Raw genomic sequence first — 22,105 nt, forward strand, 5'->3', positions numbered from 1 at the left:
GGTTTCCCCCTTCTATGGTGATAGCAATTATCTTTCATAATATTGCCACTGACATTAATACTTACTTCATTCATCCTTTCAATGGTACAAGTATTAAATAGGGGCAGTTCTTCAGGGTTTTCCTTTGTGGAGGAACATTTGGAAAGGGAGTTCAGCATTTCAGCTTTCACTTTGCTACCCTCAATTTCAGTTCCTGTCTCATTTGATAGGGACTGGACACTAACTTTTGTGCTACTAACAGCCTTTACATATGACCAGAATATCTTTGAGTTTTGTCAAATATCATTTGATGACAATATTCTGCTACAACGGTCATTACAGGCATCACATATTGCTGTCTTGACAGCCAAATGCATTTTTTCAGCATTTTTCCCTATATAGCCTTAAACTTTGTTTTGCATCAATTGTGTCATAATCTCTGTTTCTATGGAAGTTTATTTACAATGACTGTGTAGCATGGAGGGTCCATACCCTAATCAGTTGTTCTACTGGGTATGTATCTGTTCAATGCCTCCTCAACTATTCTTTTAAAGCTGAATCATAGTTCATCTACATGCTTCTGCCCTGTGCTGAAAATTTCAAGTTCCTCACTGAGGTATGACACTAATGATCTTTTATCTACTTTACTGAACACACATATCTTTCTGCTTGTTTTAGTTGTCCTTTCTTCTTCGGTAATCATTGTTACCACAACCATGTCATGGTCACTGATACCAGTTTTGATACAGACATCTTCAAAAAGGTCAGGTCTATTTGTTGCCATTAGATCCAATATGTTTTCATGAGTCAGGTTCCTAACTACCTGTTGTAGGTAGTTTTCAGAGAAGGCATTTAATAATGTTTCACAGAATGTCTTATCATGCCCACCACTAACAAAACTGTAATTTTTAGGAATCTGCTATGAGTAAGACAAGAGCTTATGAGTGCTATAAGCATTTGGAAGAGGTTTAAGAAGAAGTTGAAGACAGCCACCACTCTGATGCCCTAGCACATCAATTAGTGATGACAATGTGAAAGAAGTAAAGAAAATGGTTCTGGAAAAATCATTACATCACTGTCAGAGAGTTTGCTGACGATGCCAGCATATTCTTTGGCTTATGCCAAGCAATTTTTTTGTGGGCATTCTGGCCATGAAATGTCTAGAAGAAAAGTTTGTTCCAAAATTGTCAAATTTCAACTAGAAATGATGTTGCATAGACATCACTCAGGAATTGCCAAATGAAGTTGACAATGATCTAGAACTTCTAAAGAAGAGAACCATAGAAGGACATTGATTTGCCACTGTTTTTTAGGTAAAAACAGAATAGCTGAAGAAGCTGAAAACCGTAATGAAAAATGAGTTCCAGAAGTACTTCCTAGACTGGAAGAAGCTCTGACATATATCTGGGGGGGGGGGGGGGGTAATTACATGGAATGGGGAAAAGTTGATGTTGTTGAATAAATAAAGATTCCTTAAGAAAAACAATAATTCCCCTTACCTTTTGACCACATTTCATACATCAAGATTATAGTCTTATCTGATTAATTTTGTATGCACTTTAGCAAAAGTGCTCTTATTCACTTGATTCTTTTGTACTCTCAATATAACATCTGAAACCACTCGAATTGGGTTAGTAGTGTCCTTACTTTTAAGACTAATATTTAATTTTACTTAATGATCAGGGGTGTATTGCATGAAAACAAACTTCTGAGGGACACCCGTATTTTTCCAGCACAAATGATTTTAAACCTTATGTACTGTGTTGATTCAAATTAAGTAACAATTACCTACATGCGTGAAACATTCTAGGATATCTTACCAGAAATTTATAAATGCAGACTCAACTTGCTCACGGAAACCCACTAAATAAAGACACAATAGTGCCATTACTATAAAAGTTGTAGGAAAAAATAACAATATGGTTGCCAATAATGATACAGAAGAAATAAATGATGTGGTAATGTGATAAGACTTTAACAGAGCATTTGGCGACGTGACCTCAAAGACAATACCATTGAAGTTACTAATATCATTATGAACTATAGCAATGTTATTGGACAATCAATCTTATGCTTCACACATGTCAGTTACAAAATAGAATTATATACAGAAAACCAGAAAGAAAGATGGAAGAGGGGAAGAAGATTGGACAGGGAAATCACACAAGCCTCTGATAATGTAAGGTTGAATAAGATGTCCAAAATTCTGAAGAAAAATGAAATCTGTTGAGCAAACGATATGAGAGAATAAACAAGGATGCAAAGTTTGCATTAAGAATGCAAGGAAACAAAACTGCAGTTCATTGGCAATTTTGTTTGATTATTATCTGAAAAAATTAATGAAGGCAGTTAAATTTGAAGAAAGCAAAGATATTTCAATCTTCAGTTTAAAAATTTAAGCAGCTAAATGCAGCGGTTTTTTTGACCTTCATTGAGTGAGATAGCTAGAGTGGAGCAGTGTGGACCACAAGGCAAGAAACATATTGGGGTAGGAGTGAAAATTGGTCTGGGATTGAGACAGAGATGGATTTAAGTATGAGAATAGCAGAGGTTGTGGCCAAAGGGATTGCAGAAACTAATGTTGTGTTGGACAGTAATTCCTATTTCTGACATGGCAATTTTAGTGGGTACACAAACTACTGCCTGTTACACCTGTTAAAGTGTAACAAACACGCTTTATTACATAGTATGGAGATACACAATTATCACCTGATATTTTACAAAAATGGTCCATGTTGGGTCAACGTAAAGTTGTAGACACATACCAAGAGAAGACTCCAGACAGTCTGTGTCATGCAAGTTTGTCAAGCATCCTTGTATTCGCAATCCAAAGAGTTGTCCAAATGAGATCCAGTAAGCTGCCGAGTCACCTGTGCACTGTGCCAGTGAGGTAGGTATTAGAGCATCGCACAGTATAGAGTGAGTTTGTGCTGGCAAGGTGAACTGTTTTATTTCCTGTGTATTTGATTGCTCGTGAGTGGTTTTCTTTCTTTTTATTAAAAAAAAAGTCAGATGCAGGTGAAGTGTTTGCTAGTTTATAATGCAAGCTATTCAGGGCACAGATGTAGCAAACATCCACATAAAAAGCCGTATACAAGCTGCAGCAGAGTTTGTTTATAACATGCCTGTCTTCATGGGTGATTGTGCCTCTTAGCCTGTTCCAATGTCGGTACTGTAAAATAAATAAGGGAAAATTTAAAAAGTGCTGTTAAGATGAATTAATGGGGTAGTTATCATAAAAATGTATGACATGCTGATGAGTAGCTGAAATGAGAATAACCATGGGCATATGTGGTAGTTTTGAGAATTACAGTACAGGACTTTAAAGAATTAAGTTATCTAGGAAGCATGACCATGCAAGAAATTGTTTGTAAATTTGTAAAATTGGCACATTCCACATTGTATTTGTAAACTGTGCATTTCTTACAATCTCTCAATTTCAGCATTCATAGTAATATAGCTGATGTTACAGAACCAGTCACGAGATGCATCACTGGAAGCTGCTCAAGATGCATACCGAAGGGCACGTAATGACTTTGGTGCCAGCCTTTGTGAGGAGCAGCTGCGTCTCTCTCGATATCAGCGACAACTGGAAGAAAAAATGGGCACCAAGTTTGCAGGTGCCTCACTTCGAGACACGGTGTACAGGTTGTTGATGTTGTCAGAAGTCAAGTTGGCTGACAAGCTACGCACTGAGTATAAAGTCTCTGATCGCACGTATGTTCACAATGTATTCTTTTATTTTATGCTCTCTAGTGCTGGTTAAATAGTATTTCCCTATACACATGTAAAAGGGCCATGTCAAAATTTTTCAGCAGCATTGACATAGAACAACTCAGAAAATAATGTTAAATGTTGGGACCACATGTCACGAAGGTGTTGATTCAGTATATTTCACTGAAATAATGGGAAGAGTGAAAAACCACAAGGCATAAACAAACAAGTCGTATTCCAAAATATATTTCTCATGGCTTGATTTTGTATGATTATAAAAATGTCTGAAATGTAGAAGATACCTGTCTTCCCTTTTCAGTGTGCTGTCAGAATTTGGTTTCATCTCTCTTGAGATGACACACTTTGGGTGTCCAACAACATCATTGATGCAGCAACACATTAATACTTGAGGAAATCTGTTGCCGAGAACCCTTATAAATTATGTTCAAGATAAGAGTGGTCTCCTCTGCAAGCCATACTTGATTTTCCATTTTTCCATTTACCCACTCTTTTGATCACATGACAGATATAATTAATTGTCACAGCTTCAGTTGTTGCTTGGTGCTTGAAACTGCCGTGAGTGTCTTTTCACCATTCTCCAAGTTATCTGAGTAAAGTTTGCCACATTCTCTGAATAAAAGCATCTGTATAGCTTAAACTACATCCGTAATTGTTCACTTAATATGATTTGTAAAGTTGTCTTTTCAAACTCCAGTATTCTTGCAAAAGATAGTGTCACAAGTTGATAATGATACGGTAGTCCAATAATGACGTCTTGTCTGCTTGTGATTTTTATCCATGGGCTTTTTGTACAATATATAAAATGAGTATGAATTTGATTTTAAGAACACGTGAATGCACAGGGTGCCTATTCTCAATATATATTGTAATTTGAGAATATTTTCTGTGACCAAATGTTCAAATTATTGACAAGGGCCAGCTTTTCACCTTTGATGTACTGTATAATGTGATTTACACGTCAAGTGGACTCCTAATGTTAAATTGACTGGGAGTATGAGTGATTTTAAATGAACATTGTTTCATTAAGTGGTGTGCCTGTTGGTTGTTGTATTTACTCACAGTTGCAGAAGAAAGCCAGAAGGATGGAGCAACAAAGGTTTATGCTTGAAAAATTCAGCAGAGTAGATACTAAGGAACTGTAACTATGACACAATGCTCTATAATTCTATGCTACTAATGTCTAACCGGGTTCATGATTCTGTTTGATGGTGCACAGCCACAGCTGCTGGTTGCCTTTCTAATGGATTCCAAGGACAACATAAATTTGATCTTCAATATTTTGCATAATTATTGAATTATTTTGGCATAATCCACTCATTAAGAGATGCAGCCTTTTGGTAAAGGTTTAACACATTAAGACAAACACTATGTTAGAAACTGTGTGTCTGTTTTGAGGGAGTGTAGCGCAACATGTGTAAATACTCAGGTCGTATTCAGTCTTGAGAATGACAGCATTTAGTGAATTGCAGATTACAGTAAACTTGACATAATTTCAAATGTTTATGAAACTTTTTCTCACCCCCCCCCCCCCCCCCCCCCACCCACCCCAACCTCCCGACAGAATGATGATGAGAAATGGGTTTATTGCGTACACATTTTTGCTGTTCATGCACTAAAACGGCTACAGTAAATTTTAAGTTATTAATTCTTTACTACTAACTCCTTTTGCAGACAGTGTCCACATATGTACCTCGAAAACTGTATCATTGTATGACACCTAGTTCAGGACATATGACATCAGAAAACATTGTGATGCATGACAAACTAACTTTTGCTTAAAACAGGTATATTCAACCAGTGTTTGATAGTGAGAGCACTTAGTCACTTCTAATCAACTCTAAACATAATTTCAAACCTTTTCTAAACTTTTTCTCTCTTGCAAGCTTAATGTCAGATATTTAACACATTAACTCAGGAGTTTGAAACTGTTTTATACATGGGAGTGAAATCTTCTTTACATAATCAGTGGTTTACTGGTTTGCACTAAGACATTATTGTACCAAACAACCACTAAGACATTATTATATCCCTAAGACACTATTATACCACCATGATGTATACCACTAATTGAATGAAAATACAGTGTTAGGTTTTACTCTGTCTCCCTTCACCTCTTTTCTCATGAAGACAGGACTTTGTAGTTGTTTCCTTGAATAGTTCGTGTTCAGTGACTACTGAGCTTTAAGTGACACTCTTTTTAACTCGGCTTGCTGTCTCTGATATTCCAAAGTGTGCAGTGTCAAGGAAAATTAATTACTTTCTTGAACACAACCAAGGATTGAATACAAAGCTGAGAGAGCTATTGATATTTTGCCACAGAATGATTCAGTGGTAACGTCAGCATGCCTAATCATGCCATTTGAAATTGTTTGATTTCTTCTTAATTAAAGTTCACAGGTCATGGTGTACAACTTTGACTGAATAGCAAATGGGGAATGAAGTTGACTATGTCTTTTTCAAAGAGTCAACCTGGCATTCATTTTAGTGAAATCATAGAAAACATGCATCCCAATGTGTATGTGTTTCATTGAACACCACTCCTCCTGAATTTGTTCACCAAGACCATAGGAAAGGTATGAGAGGGTAGCACTTACTTATTTTTTAAAACAAAAAGAATGTGAAGTCCTTAACATCCCTAAGGGATATGGATTAGCAAAATCCAGAAATGATTCTTTTTTTTTAAGTTGGAAAATGGCAAAAGAGTAATGGGGAGTCTTGCAAAAGTGTAATTCCCAATGCATTACAACAGCTACAGCTGGTGTAATACTAATAAAATGTCAAAATATCTCTTTCAGTGTGACCACAGATTTAAAACAATGGATGTACTTAATTGGGAAATGTGAGATTTATTAATTACACCTAATTTTTTTCATTGTTAATCCTTCCCCCCCCCCCCCCCCCCCCCTTTTCCACTCCTGCAGCCTGTCATAATTTCCTCTGCTATGCCAAATTTATCATCTCAGAGTAGCATTTGCATTCTACATCCTCAACTATTTGTTGCATGTATTTCAGTCTCTGCTTTGCTCTACACTTTTTACGCTCTACAGCTGCCTCTGGTACCATGGAAGTTATTCCCTGAGCCTAACACATTTCCTATCTACCTCTCCCTTCTTCTTGCCATTGTTTTCCATGTGTTCCTTTCTTTGTCAATTTTGCAGAGAACCTTGTCATTCCTCATGTTATAAGACCACATAATTTTCAACATTCTTCTGTAGCACCAATTCTGAGGTGCTTTGATTCTCTTCTGTTCTGGTTTTCCCATAGTCCACAATCAACTACTGTGCAATTCTGTACTCCAAATGTAAATTCTAAGAAGTTTCCTCTTCAGATTAAGGCCTATGTTTGTTGCTAATAGACTTCTTCTGGGCAGGAATGTCCTTTTTGCCTGCGCTAGTCTGCTTTTTATGTCCTGTAGTTCCGTCTGGTGTTGGTTATTTTACTCGCACAGTAGCAAAATTCTTTAACTTCGTCTACTTCATGATCACCAATTTTGATGTTACTTTTCTCACTACTTTCATTTCCACTGCTTCTCATTACTTTTGTTTTTCTTCAGTTTGCTTTCAGACCATATTCTGCATCCATTAGACAATCCATTCTGTTCAAGAGTTCATGTAATTCTTCTTCATCTTCACCGAGGATAGCAATGCCATCAGTAAATCTTATCATTGATATCCTTTCACACAGAATTTTAATACCTCTTCTGAACCTTTATTTTATTTCTGTCATTGCTTCTTTGGGGGTTGGATTGTTTGGGGAAGGAGACCAGACAGCGAGGTCATCGATCTCATCGGATTAGGGAAGGACGGGAAAGGAAGTCAGCCGTGCCCTTCGAAAGGAACCATCCTGGCATTTGCCTGGGGCGATTTAGGTCCCGGCATTTGCCTGGGGCGATTTAAGGAAATCACGGAAAACCTAAATCAGGATGGCCGGATGCGGGATTGAACCGTATTCCTCCCGACTGTGAGTCCAGTGTCTAACCACTGCGCCACCTCGCTCGGTTTGCTTCTTTGATGTATAGATCCAACAGTAGGGTTGGATTACTGCAGCCCTGTCATAACACCCGTTTTAATCTGAGCACTTCGTTGTTAGTCTTGATTTCTCAATGGAACATTGCTTCTTCTACATATTGTATATGGTGTCCAAAATTAAATTTCCAGTTTCAAAACACAGTAGAAATAAAACCACTGTTCAGAATATGCACAACAACAGATGTGCGGCACAGAGCTGTTCCTCAGTTTGCGTCTGAGATGCACAATGTGACTGGCTATATGAAGGGTTGCATGCTGCTGATGAAGTTCTTTTACAAGAACAGTGGCCAATAACAGTGACTGTGTACCAGTAGCCCTGCAGAAGTTCTGGACACTCAAGAGTATGAAAAAAGGCTTTGGTGTGATGTCTGTAAGGGTGTGGAGAAAATGATTACAAAATTCAAAAAGACAGTTTCTTTTGAAGTGCAGTGTGCCAGAGCGAGGAAAGTAGTTGATCTGACAACCCCTCCCCAAGGAGGCTCGCTGCTCTTTGGTGGGTTTGTGCCTGACTACCACGGGGCTCCAACTTTTGTAGCATCTTTTCCCTTCCATGCTGCACGTCTATACTCTTCTTTTTCCCCTCCCTTGTGGAAGATGTCTGGGATGTTTCAGGAAATGTATTCTACATTTTCAGTAGCCAATATCAGAACAGTCTCTCTAGTGTTTTTTGTTCCTTTTTTTCTTTCTTCATTCCCCTTCTCCTATCCTTCCTCTACTTTGGCATTTGAGGTTCCTCTTTTTCTTCTTCCTCCCTGTGTGCTCCTGAAGGCCAGCCCATGCATCTGATGTGTGACAGATGACTGCGTAATGCGTGATTCCCAGCCCTGGGTTGACAGGTAGGGTTCACACGTAATCTCCCCCCCCCCTCCCACCCTCTCCATACAGACCAGGCCCAGGGAGGGCTGATTGCCTGAGGTGCTAACTTACCAAATTGCCAAGTGGTTTATCTGTCAGATACTCAGGAGGTTTGACCTGAGGTGTGAACAGTCACCTAGGGTACGTTTGCCCCCTTCTGAGGCCCCCCCCCCCCCCCCCTCCCCAGTTGGAAGGAGCATGCCATCGGAGACATAGGGATTTTCTTGCTATGAGCCAATCACCTTCTTCACAGTCAGTGTCTACAAAATGTAAATGGAGTGAGGCTAATGATTCAGAGACCCTCCCAACTACCTCACAGTTCCTCATGGTTTCACGTACTGAAGGTGGTCAGACCTTTGCTACAGTCAACCCATTTATTATTCCGAAAGGTGTTGATGCAATTGTTGGCTCTGTGAAATCCTGCTCTTGTTTACGCATTGGTATTTTGCTTCTGATTTTCAAGCACAACAACTGCTTGCAGCTTTGCTCCTCTATGGCTGTCCTGTTTGTGCAGAAGCCCATCAAATGCAGAATTCTTCCTATGGCATTATTTATACTAGGCTGCTCAATGGTCTGACCGAGGCAGAAATCCACTTCCCAGATCAGGACGTCATTGCAGTCCATGGGGCAGTGAAAAAGGTAGAAGCATCCTTAATGCCCGCATGAACTCTTTTTCTCACTTTTGATATAGTGCTGCTTCCATCAAAGATCAAAGCAAGTTATGAAGTTATAACAGTCCAACTGCACATTCCAAACATGATGCGCTGCTACCAGTGTCATCATTTGAATTACACTTGAATATCCTGTCGACACCCAGCCAAATGTATAACCTGTAGTAGGGATGCTCATGAGGGTGATTGTCTGCCTCCTTCTGCCCACAGTATCAACTGCAATGGCGACCATGCCACCACCTCTCAAGATTGTCTCATGTATCTAGATGAGCGGGTTGTCTAGGAGATCCAGGAGATCCAGGTGAAGGAAAAAAATGCCTTACCCGGTTGCTTGCAAGTTGCTGACTAGTCGCAGACCCTGCGTTCTACCATCTGGCACTTACAATACTGTTCTTGCTATATTTTGCTCCATGAAGGACATGGCCATGCAGACATGCGACCTCAAATTCAGCACTGCAGTTGTAAAATTGGTCACTGTCATGGTAGCATCCCCATCTCCTCCTCCAGCTGTGCAACAAGCCACTAAACTTTCACCACAAGGGGCAAAGTCACCAGCTACGCAACCGGCAGGACGGAAAGGACAAAAGGAATACTCCCGCAAAGACTTCCTATGTCCCTCCAGCCAACAAACATCTGGGGTTTTCCTCTGTCAAATGGAAAGGCTCCAAGAAATCAAACAAAGACAAACGGTCTTCTCCTTCTCTGACTCTGAGATCCTCTTCAGCAGTGTCACCATGTGATACCCTCACCCAGCTGACCTCTGTGCTGCTGATGTGTACTGCCAACCATTTTTCTGCCCTGGGCTCTGCAGATTGGCAGAGGGAGAATGCCAAAGCCTCTGTAGATCTCATGGGGCAAGATTCTCTAGCCTCTGTGCCCTGTAGCAGTGAGTCTTTGAGGGCTGCCATTCAGCAGCCACCGAGGTGACACCCCTTCAGTTTTTCCCTCCTCCCCTTCCCTGATCCTGACTCACCTCCAATGGAATGTTTGCAGCCTTCGATTCACAAAGAGGACTCGTGGCTGTTCTTAGAATCACAGCATTCACTTGTTCTCTGCCCCCAGGAACCTAATGTGTATCCTCATGCCCTCTTTGAGCTCTCACATTTCTTCCCCATCCACTTTGGCCTTCCCCCTGAGGATGGCATTCCATGTTATGAGGGAATCATGCTGCCCATCTGGAATGACGTTCATAATGAGCCCATTCTCTGACTGACTGGCTTCATTCTGTTCCAGTCGGCATTTTCCTTCTTCACTTGACCTTTTCCCTTACACCAGGGCAGACTTTCTCCAGCTTATTGGGCAGTTCCCTCACCCCTTTTCTGCTGCTCAGTGACTTTAATGCACACCATCTACATTGGGGTTCTCCCAGAACCTGTCCCAGAGGTGCCCTCTTGGCTGATCTTCCCAATCAACTTAACCTCATCTGCATTAACATGCAAGCACCCAGGGGTATGAGTGGTCCGTTGTGTCTGACATGTATTTGAGTGACCATTTTCCATGTGCTAACTGTTTGTTGACTCCTACTCCTCCTATGTGCACACCCAAATGGCAGCTTTCTCAGGCTGACTGGAGGCTTCTCTCCTCGCTGGCAACCTTTGACGAACAACATTTCCCCAATTGTGATGACCAGGTAGAAAGTCTTACAAACGTTATCCTTACCTCCACAGAATGTTCAATTCCTTGCACTTCCTCTTTACCACACTGTGCCCTGGTATCTTAGTGGACTGAGGCATGCCATGTCACTTTTCCTGCACTGAAACATGCTCTCCGCATTTTTAACTGTCATCCTATGATGGCAAACTGCATTTGTTATAAACAGTTGCATGCACAGTGTCGTCACATTCTTTGGGATAACAAGAAAGCTAGCTGCATTTCACTTAGTAGTTCTTTTAACAGTTCCACTCCCTCATCAGTCACTCGGGCCAGCCTCCGATGATACTCTGGGACCAAGGTCCATTCCCCAATTTCCAGCACCTTATGCCGCTATTTTGCAGAGACTTCAAGCTCCTCCCACTATCACCTTGCCCTTCTCCATTGGAAATGAGTGCTTCCTTTACTATGAGGGAGCTATATCATGATCTCACTTCATCACGATGCTCTGACCCAGGACTGTACATTGTTTACATTCAGATGTTGCAGAACCTTTGTCTTGTGGGCAAGCACTTTCTCCTTCATACGTACAGTCACATGGGGGGGGGGGGGGGAGGGGGGGAGGAGGTCACATTTCCCAGACGCAAGCGTGAAGCCACTGTCATACCCCTACTTAAGCCTGGCAAGGACAAACACCTTCCTTCTAGCTACTATCTCATTTCTCTCACCAGCTGTGTTTGTAAGGTTATGGAACATATGATTCATGCCCAGCTGCTATGGTGGATCGAGTCTCGCAATTTTCTAACCACTGCACAGTGTGGATTTCAGGTGCAGTATTGTGCAGTTGACCAACTACTGACATTGTCCACCCATGTCATGAATGGTTTTCTGCGGAAATATCACACTGTGGCTGCGGTTTTCGATTTGGAGAAAGCCTAAGATACCTGCTGCAGGACTGGTATCCTCTGTACTCTTTACATGTGGGGCTCCCATGGATGCATGTCCTGTTTCCTTCAGGCATGTCCTGTTTCCTTCAGGCATTTTTAAGAGACCAAGTTTTCAAGGTATGTGCGGTTTCTGCCTGTGTGTGCTGTACATCATCCATCCCTTAAGTGCAACGGGTCCAAGAAAGCTGTCACTTGCTCACTCTTGATGGAGCCACTGTGATGTTATGTCAGTTCCTGATCACATCGGTTTGATGTGAAACAAGGCCACTGATGCTACCGCCAAGGCTGGAGTCCGCGTACCTTGGCCCGCTCCAATGATCTCTGCGTTGTCATCTCTCAGCAGGTGGTGTAACTTCGGCATCACCACTGGTCCTCCCTTCAAGGGAGGTGGGGAATTGAGCATCTCTCAGCAGCTTGAATGACCTCCTCTCTGCCCTCTCGCCATGAGATCATTTTAACTAGGTTGCGTATTGGGCACTGTCTTTTTACCCATTGCCATTTGTTGAGTGGTGGTCCCCCACCACTTTGTGCTCATTGCCCTCAATCTGTGACAGTTCACCATGTCCTGATGGAATGCCCTTTTTTTTAACCACTTAAATTCTCATTTATGTTTGTCGTCTGAGTTATCGACCACTTTAGTGTATGATGCTTGGGCTGTTGATCGCCTTTCACTTTTTATCCACCGTAGCAATACGGCGAAGGACATTTTATGTTTTGTTCATGATCTATGTTTCTCTATGATGTATTTATAGATCTTTTTCCACCTCCTTGTTAGTAGCTGCCTTTCCTTCTGTTGATTGGGCTTAACGTGTAGTCATTTTTAACTTCTTTTTCATCTTTGTGTTCCACAGTTCTGACATGGGTGCATATGACCCTAGATGTTCTTGCTCCCTGCAACAAAATAAACAAACAATTGATCCAACATCTGCTGAAGATGTGGCCTTTGCAGAAGGACCCATGTGGTGGTTTGCAAATATGCAGTACATGAGGAATCCCCTGAATGTTGGATGTGCCTGTGAGCAAGTTGCATAAAATCCTATGAAACATCCTATGTTGCTATTCATACAAGGTCACCTGTGTTCAAGAGTTGCTCCCTCCTGGTCTGCCAACAAGACAGACATTTGCTCTGGAATTTCTTGCTCACATGAAAGTGTACAGTGAATGACCATGGAACATCCTATGGACAGACAAAGCTCATTTCCATCTCCAGTGACATGTCAATATGCTGAATTGCAGGATATGGGCAGTGGAAAATCTGCACGCACATCAGCCAGTACCACTTCATTCTGCAGAAGTGACTCTGTGGTGCAGGTTGTGGCACCATTTTCTGTGGGGTCATATTTTTTCAGAGAGATAAGTCCTTCCTGCCCTTTTATCTGTACTGTCGCTCGTAGATACCATGAGAGTCTTGTTGAGGTTTACACTTATTACTAACACTGTTCCTTAATCACTAGACAGACAGATGATGAACGAGATGTACAGTATCTCATGGTCCAAGAGTAGTCCTGGTCCAAAGTGGTCATTGTCGTTACAAGGTGGCCAGCATAATATGCAGATCATACAGGGCAACAGTGGGAACTGCTGTTCCTGGTGGAGCATCTGCTTATATCAGTTAGATCAGCCACAGTATCCTGCTAGCTGATGCAGTGATCACCTCGAGGGCATGGCTTCTTTCTGGAGTTTGTCTTGGGGTGGACACTTGCAGATCACAGTGCCATCAGTAGTGCAGGTGGAAAGTATGAATTGATTTGGGATAGTTGTGATAACTCCATCTCACTGTCCAAGTCAGTCTTTTGTGCACCAGCGTTATTCCAAAACTTCGGCAGTGTGAATGCATGGGTCAGGTCATTTTTATGCAGTGTGATGCTCTTTGCACATTCCACTGCCAGAGAAGTGGCTGCTGCAGAGGTATTTCAGAAATGTTAGAGTTATAAACCGTCATTTCTCTATGGCCGGCCAACCATATCACCTGATTGTAATCCATGTGCCTCCTGGTAGTGGGATTATCTTAAAGATGTTTCCAGTGCTCCAATTATGAACACAGCTGAATTGAAGGCATACATTACATGACACATTCTGAGCATGTCCCTCGAGACACTTGGATCTGACATGGAACATGCATATGAAATGACCAGTTTTCGTTCTTAGCAACATTCGTTTATTTTAATCATTGTTAGGGTGCTAATAACATCGCATAACATCCCCAAACCACACACACACACACACACACACACACACACACACACACACACACACACACACGGAACATGATGATTCTGAATTTCAACTTGTGGCAGAAAACAGTAGGTAGCAAATTGAATATGTCTTGCACCAATCTCGTGACTATTAGAAACCAATGTCGTTTTGCTTGTTACACAGTTTTTGTTTACATGACAATTAAAAACCAATGTCATTTTGCTTTTTATGCAGTTTTTGGCTCCAGAAGAATTAAAAACAGATGAAATTTTGTTTTTCATGTTGTTTTTGGCCTCAGGACAATTAAAAACTATTTTTTCCAGTGAATTTCATATGACCTTGCTGTGGTGGATGGGCTTACCTGACTAGTGGTGCCACATATGTTGACTGCCAAACTTGTGCCGTCATGCACATTGACTGTATAGCTGGTGAATATGCAACTCAAACCATAGCTGTCATATTGCAATTCATCTGTCACTTGTAGCCAATCCCATTTATGAGAAGACGCTTACAGTGCCATCTATTGGAACATTTTTTGTTAATTTTTTTGTCTGTGGCATTTCTCCTGTGCAATAATATGCTGTTCAAATTTGTCGTTATTCTGAGCAGTTTTTCTCTTTCTACAGCATATTGAAACTGAAACGGGAACTGTAATTATGGACACCATGTATATTATCTGTCTTTCCTTATTGCTTTATCCTATTTTTCTGAGAAATTCAAACATCTTGCACTGTTTTCCATTGTCAAAAGCTTTATCAGTATTGACAAATCCTATGCTTGTGCCTCGATTTTTCTTCGGTCTTGCTTCCATTATCAAGGGAAATGGCAGGACTGCCTCCCTGGTGCCTTTACCTTTCCTAGAGCCAAACAGATTTTCATCTAACAGATCTTCAATTTTCTTTTTAATTCCTCTGTGTATTATTATTGTCAGCAACTTGCATGTAAAAACTGTTGAGCCGATTTTGCAATTGTGCTTTCATTTATCAGCTTTTGCTGTGTTTGGAATTGTGTCAATAATATTTTTTTGTTTTGTCAGTCTCATAGATTCTGATCACCAGTTAGAACAGTAGTTTGGTTGCCACTCCCTCCAATGATTTTAGAAATTCCTGTGGAATGTTATCTATCACTTGTGCCTTATTTCATCTTAAGTCTTCCAAAGCTCTTTCAAATTCAGACTCTCATACTGGATCCCGTATCTCTTCCACATCACGATGGTTTCTTCTTCTATCACATCACTGGACAATATCTTCTACTTATAGAGGTCTTCAGTGTACTCTTTCCAGATATTCACTCTCTTCTCTGCATTTTACAATGGAATTCTCTTTGCACTCTTAATCTTGCCACCCTTGCATATAATTTCATCAAATGTTGTTTTGAGTTCTCTATATGCTGAGCCAGTCTTTCCGACAATCATTTCTTTTTCTATTTCTTCACATTTTTTCTGCAGCCAGTTCACCTTGGTTTCCCTGCATTTTCTATTTATTTTGCTTTTAAGTGATCACTCTATTCCTGTCTTTTGTGAACAGTTTTTTACTTCATGCTTTTGGTGATCAATTGAAGTATTTCTCCTGTTGCCCAAGTTTTCTTCAAAGTTACCCCTCTAATGCCTATGTTTGGATTTCCAACATCTGTGATAGCTCTTTTGAGATATATACACTCTTTTTCAGCTGAACTGTCCACTGTTTTATTCCTTATCACAGTATCAACATCTTGCATGAACTTCAAATGTGTCTCATCTTTTCTCAGTACTTATTTCCCACTTCCTTCCACAGTGATTCTCTTAAACTTCAGCCTACTGTTCACCATTACTAAATTGTAATTTGAGTCCATATCAGCAGGGAATCCAGTATTAGATTTCAAAATCTCTGCCTGATTGTGATGTAATTCAGCTGGAATTTTTCTATGTCTTTGGGCTTTTCACTGTATATCTCATCTTGTTGTGATTCGTGAACAGAGTATTCGCTTTTCCTGTCTGAAATTTATTGCAGAACTCAATTAGTCTTTCTCCTCTCTTCCTCTCTCATTCCTACTACCAAGCCCATAATCTCCTGTAACCCTTTCTGCTACTCCTTCCCCTACAACCACTTTCCAACCCCCAATCATTATTGGATTTTCATTTCCCATTATGTATTGAAGTGCCCATTCAATATCCTCATTTACTTTCTCTGTCTCATTGTCTTCTATTTGCAACATCAGCATTCCTATTGGCATTGGTTTGCTCTCAATTGTAATAGGAATGACCCAATACTGAGCTGTTCACAATAATTCTCTCTCCTGCATCTTCCTATTCACAACAAATCTTACTCCACTCATACCATTTTCTGCTGCTGCTGATATTACCCTATATTTGTCGTTCTGTAAATCCTTATCTTCTTTCCATTTCAGCTCACTGACCCCCACTATAACTAGATTGAGCCTTAGAATTTCCATTTTCAGATTTTCTAGCTTCCCTAGCTCACTGAAACTTCTGACATCACATGTCGCAACTCATAGAACGTTGCTCATTTTGTTGGTTATTCCATCTTTTTCTCATGGTCCACTCCCTTTGGAAATTCCCTCCTGCAGATCCAATTGGGGACTAAACCAGAGTCTTTTGCCAGTGTACATGACAATATTTCACTTAGAGGCCACATTTCCTGTGGACACATCTTATTTGTCTTTAATATAGTGGTTTCCATTGCTTCTGCACCCTCACGCCATTGGTCATTGCATATTCATCTGCCTTTTCTCATCACAAATGCAAGAGATCAACTTGAACATCTGTCTGCTCCTCCAACCTCTTTGACAAAGGTGTATGCAAAATGAGAGTGACTTCTTACCCTGCCATTGCTGGTTATTTTTATTCAAAATTTAAGCAGTGGCTATGTTCAGACCTGGGATCCAGGACGTTTTGATTGCTAGTCATTACTCTGCATAACTCTGTTATCAATAACCAGAGTGTTGCATCTTACCATCTGTGACTCAAAGTTGATTTCTCTTAGTTATTCTATGGCAATGACAGTAAGGCATGTGAGACGTATGTATGAAGGTTTTGTGCATAATCAAAAGTGTGATGGAATAACAACATGAAAAGATAGTTACTTGTCACATTACAGGAGGCATTGAACAGCAGACAGGCATACAAAAAGACTACCAGATATTATTAGCTACTGGGTGAAGGCCTTCATCATGTAGACAAAACAAAACACACACAGATTCACAAATGCACCACTGAAACACAAACATGGCTACTGTTTTCTCTGAGTGCTAACATCCAACAGCGATTGCGTCTGAGGCAAGCAGCGATCTTTACTGTGATGGGTAGTGGGGTACTTGTGTGGGGCAGTGAGGGGAAGGATAGCAGTGTTCAGGTAGGTGAAGATGCTAGTGCTGCATGTGGGATTGTGCAGGGACATGCAGAGTACAGGATATGGGTTGCTAGCTGCAGCATCAGGAGATTGTGCTTGGGGGCAGGGCAGGAGATAAATGGACAAGTGAAATGGGCTACACAGGTGCTCTGGCAGGATAGAAGGCATGTTTAGGTCTGGACTGATATTTGGTAAGGGATTAGCTATGTGGAGGACAGGGGTAGTGAAGGTTGAGGGGGCAGGGGGAGGTTGTTAAGAGAATGAAGGATTTGTTGCAGGGAGAGTTCCTATGTATATCATTCAAAAAAGCTGGTGTTGGTGATAAAAAAACTTTCAATCGCACAGTCTGTGAAGCAGTCAAGCACATCATGTTGGGCAGAATGCTCAGCAACACAGTGTAGTTGGTGGCCATTCCTACAGACAGGCAACTTGTTAGTGGCCAAACACATGCAGAACTTGGTGCAGTGGTTGCAGTGAGGTTGGCAGATCACATGGCTACTTTCATAGGTGGCCTTGCCTTTGATGGGATAATTGGTGCTGGTGACAGGACTGGAGTGGTAATGGGAGGTTTAATGGGACACATCTTGCACCCAGGTCTGCTGCAGGGATTTAAGGCACGGGCCCAGGGGCAACAGGTGTTAGAAGCCAAGGAAAGGTGTAATTGCCTTTACATTATTGTTGATAAATTGCTGGAAACATTAACAAATGTGAAATATATGAGAGAAACCATCCAAAGTACTATAACATTGAACATCCTCGATAAGCTAGTGCTAGGAGAAGTAGATAACAGCCTAAATCAAACAATGGAAACTCCCTGTAGGAATATCAACAATATAGGAAAAGACAGATTGCTGCTTACTGTAAAGAATCCACATTAAGTTACAGACAGGCACGGTTGAAATACACTTACCCAAAGCTTTTGTCCACAGCCTTCATCAGCAAAAGAGAAACAGAGAAACCTTTTCACCAAAACCTTCAGCTCAACAGAAGTTTCAGTCCTCTCCAGAGACCTCACCTTTAGCCCTACAATCAAATTTAACAATGCTGGACGTGTCAAAGACCTACTCTCCTTCTCCCAATACCTGCAATGGAAGCACTTCTTTACATCTGTGCTTCCAACCAAAACCAACCTCATTCCAACAGTGAACCCTGCCTCTCCTGGTTCATACCACTATCCAACCATTATCCACCCTCCCTCCCATCTGACCACCTGCTAGTCCTTACCTCCAGCTTAGCCTCACAATCCTTCCTCATGTCCCTTCCTCAGAATACCAGTCTTTCAGCAGAAAAAAGACTAGTCATACACAACCTTAAAACAAGTCCTGACATAATCATCCTACCTACAGATAAAGGTTTCACCACTGTTGTTATGAACTGCAGTGTCTACCTGGCAGAAGGCCTCCAGCAATTTTCTGGTTCCTCCATCTAGAAACTCTTCCAGAGTGAGCCCAACCCGGAAGTCTAACACAACCTCCAATCCCTGCTTAAAGCCTTAGGCCCTTCCCAGAACCTCTCCCGTGAATCGATTTCCCACCTCACCCCTATGACACACTGCAAACCCACCTTATACATGCTCCCCAAAATCCACAATCCTGGACACCAATTGCCAGTGGTTATTGTGCCCCCACTGAAAAAATATCATCCCTCATTGACAAACACCTCCAACCAATTGCCTGTAATCTAGTCTCCCACTGCAAAGATACAACCACTTCCTTCACTGACTCTCCACCATCCCCACCTTTTTACCATCTGGGTCCCTAGTGTCACTGTTGATGCCATCTCTCTCTACGCCAACATCCCTCATGATCATAGTCTTACTATTGTTGAACACTACCCAGGGTTGCTGAAAGTTATGGAAATCAGGGAATATAAGAGAATTTCAGATGTATCAGGGAAATTTGAAAAAGAAAAAAAAAAACTGTAAAAATCTCGTTTTTGTCTCAGTAGCATGAAATTGTTTGTTTACTGAGATGTCATGCTTTGTCACTGGCTGGGCACAGCTTAGTACATGTGCCACTTCCCTACTCTCATTCTTACTGCTTCTCCCCTTCCAACCCCTCCCGTCACTGCTTGCTGCTAGCCTAGCAGCTGCCAATGAGAGGCGGGCGGGACATGAGGAGTGGTTTTTTTGGATTTGATTCTCAGAGCTTGTTGATGCAGCTGTTGGAGACAACGGCCATGTGTGCATGAGTTGTGTCTGAGTGGTTAGAGTGGTTATGTGAATGTGTGTGCGCTCTCTTTTTCTGGAGAGTTGCTACCTATCCTCATTAGTATTGATTCTCAGTATTTGCACACATTAACTGTTGTGTGGGTGATCACTGCGATCTCATTTCATCAACATGGTGTCAGTGACACATTAATAGCTGGCCACACGAGTGGACTTCCGTGTTTGTTGTTGTTGTTGTCTTCAGTCCTGAGACTGGTTTGATGCAGCTCTCCATGCTACTCTATCCTGTGCAAGCTGCTTCATCTCCCAGTATGTGCTGCAACCTACATCCTTCTGAATCTGCTTAGTGTACTCATCTCTCGGTCTCCCTCTACGATTTTTACCCTCCACGCTGCCCTCCAACGCTAAATTTGTGATCCCTTTATGCCTCAAAACATGTCCTACCAACCGATCCCTTCTTCTAGTCAAGTTGTGCCACAAACTTCTCTTCTCCCCAATCCTATTCAATACTTCCTCATTAGTTACGTGATCTATCCACCTTATCTTCAGTATTCTTCTGTAGCATCACATTTCGAAAGCTTCTATTCTCTTCTTGTCCAAACTAGTTATCGTCCATGTTTCACTTCCATACATGGCTACACTCCAAACAAATACTTTCAGAAACGACTTCCTAATACATAAATCTATTTTCGATGTTAACAAATTTCTCTTCTTCAGAAACGCTTTCCTTGCCATTGCCAGTCTACATTTTATATCCTCTCTACTTCGACCATCATCAGTTATTTTACTTCCTAAATAGCAAAACTCCTTTACTACTTTAAGTGTCTCATTTCCTAATCTAATTCCCTCAGCATCACCCGATTTAATTTGACTACATTCCATTATCCTCATTTTGCTTCTGTTGATGTTCATCTTATATCCTCCTTTCAAGACACTGTCCATTCCGTTCAACTGCTCTTCCAAGTCCTTTGCCGTCTCTGACAGAATTACAATGTCATCGGCGAACCTCAAAGTTTTTACTTCGTCTCCATGAATTTTAATACCTACTCCAAATTTTTCTTTTGTTTCCTTCACTGATTGCTCAATATACAGATTGAATAACATCGGGGAGAGGCTACAACCCTGTCTCACTCCTTTCCCAACCACTGCTTCCCTTTCATGCCCCTCGACTTTTATGACTGCCATCTGGTTTCTGTACAAATTGTAAATAGCCTTTCGCTACCTGTATTTTACCCCTGCCACCTTTAGAATTTGAAAAAGAGTATTCCAGTCAACATTGTCAAAAGCTTTCTCTAAGTCTACAAATGCTAGAAACGTAGGTTTGCCTTTTCTTAATCTTTCTTCTAAGATAAGTCGTAAGGTCAGTATTGCCTCACGTGTTCCAACATTTCGACGGATTCCAAACTGATCCTCCCCGAGGTCCGCATCTACCAGTTTTTCCATTCGTCTGTAAAGAATTCTCGTTAGTATTTTGCAGCTGTGACTTATTAAACTGATAGTTCGGTAATTTTCACATCTGTCAGCACCTGCTTTCTTTGGGATTGGAATTATTATATTCTTCTTGAAGTCTGAGGGTATTTCGCCTGTCCCATACATCTTGCTCACCAGCTGGTAGAGTTTTGTCATGACTGGCTCTCCCAAGGCCACCAGTAGTTCTAATGGAATGTTGTCTACTCCGGGGGCCTTGTTTCGACTCAGGTCTTTCAGTGCTCTGTCAAACTCTTCACGCAGTATCGTATCTCCCATTTCGTCTTCATCTACATCCTCTTCCATTTCCATAATATTGTCCTCAAGTACATCATCCTTGTATAAACCTTCTATATACTCCTTCCACCTTTCTGCCTTCCCTTCTTTGCTTAGAACTGGGTTGCCATCTGAGCTCTTGATATTCATACACGTGGTTCTCTTCTCTCCAAAGGTCTCTTTAATTTTCCTGTAGGCAGTATCTATCTTACCCCTAGTGAGATAAGCTTCTACATCCTTACATTTGTCCTCTAGCCATTCCTGTTTAGCCATTTTGCACTTCCTGTCGATCTCATTTTTGAGACGTCTGTATTCCTTTTTGCCTGCTTCATTTACTGCATTTTTATATTTTCTCCTTTCATCAATTAAATTCAATATTTCTTCTGTTACCCAAGGATTTCTAGCAGCCCTCGTCTTTTTACCTACTTTATCCTCTGCTGCCTTCACTACTTCATCCCTCAGAGCTTCCCATTCTTCTTCTACTGTATTTCTTTCCCCTATTCCTGTCAATTGTCCCCTTATGCTCTCCCTGAAACTCTGTACAACCTCTGGTTCTTTCAGTTTATCCAGGTCCCATCTCATTAATTTCCCACATTTTTGCAGTTTCTTCAGTTTTAATCTACAGGTCATAACCAATAGATTGTGGTCCGAGTTCACATCTGCCCCTGGAAATGTCTTACAACTTAAAACCTGGTTCCTAAATCTCTGTCTTACCATTATATAATCAATTTGATACCTTTTAGTATCTCCAGGGTTCTTCCACGTATACAACCTTCTTTCATGATTCTTAAACCAAGTGTTAGCTATGATTAAGTTGTGCTCTGTGCAAAATTCTACTAGGCGGCTT

General features: G+C 41.2%; 1 protein-coding gene across 1 annotated transcript in view; it reads left to right on the forward strand.

Moving 5' to 3' along the window:
* Positions 1–22,105, forward strand: part of LOC126278348 (vacuolar protein sorting-associated protein 16 homolog) — a 214,654-nt gene that overhangs the window by 171,463 nt on the left and 21,086 nt on the right. Inside the window, exon 13 of the mRNA XM_049978390.1 lies at positions 3,452–3,696. Within this exon, the coding sequence (XP_049834347.1) occupies positions 3,452–3,696 (245 nt within the window). The remainder of the gene's footprint in view (positions 1–3,451; positions 3,697–22,105) is intronic.

This window comes from Schistocerca gregaria, chromosome 6, assembly GCF_023897955.1.
Source record: "Schistocerca gregaria isolate iqSchGreg1 chromosome 6, iqSchGreg1.2, whole genome shotgun sequence".
In the NCBI taxonomy this organism is placed as follows: Eukaryota; Metazoa; Arthropoda; class Insecta; order Orthoptera; family Acrididae; genus Schistocerca; species Schistocerca gregaria.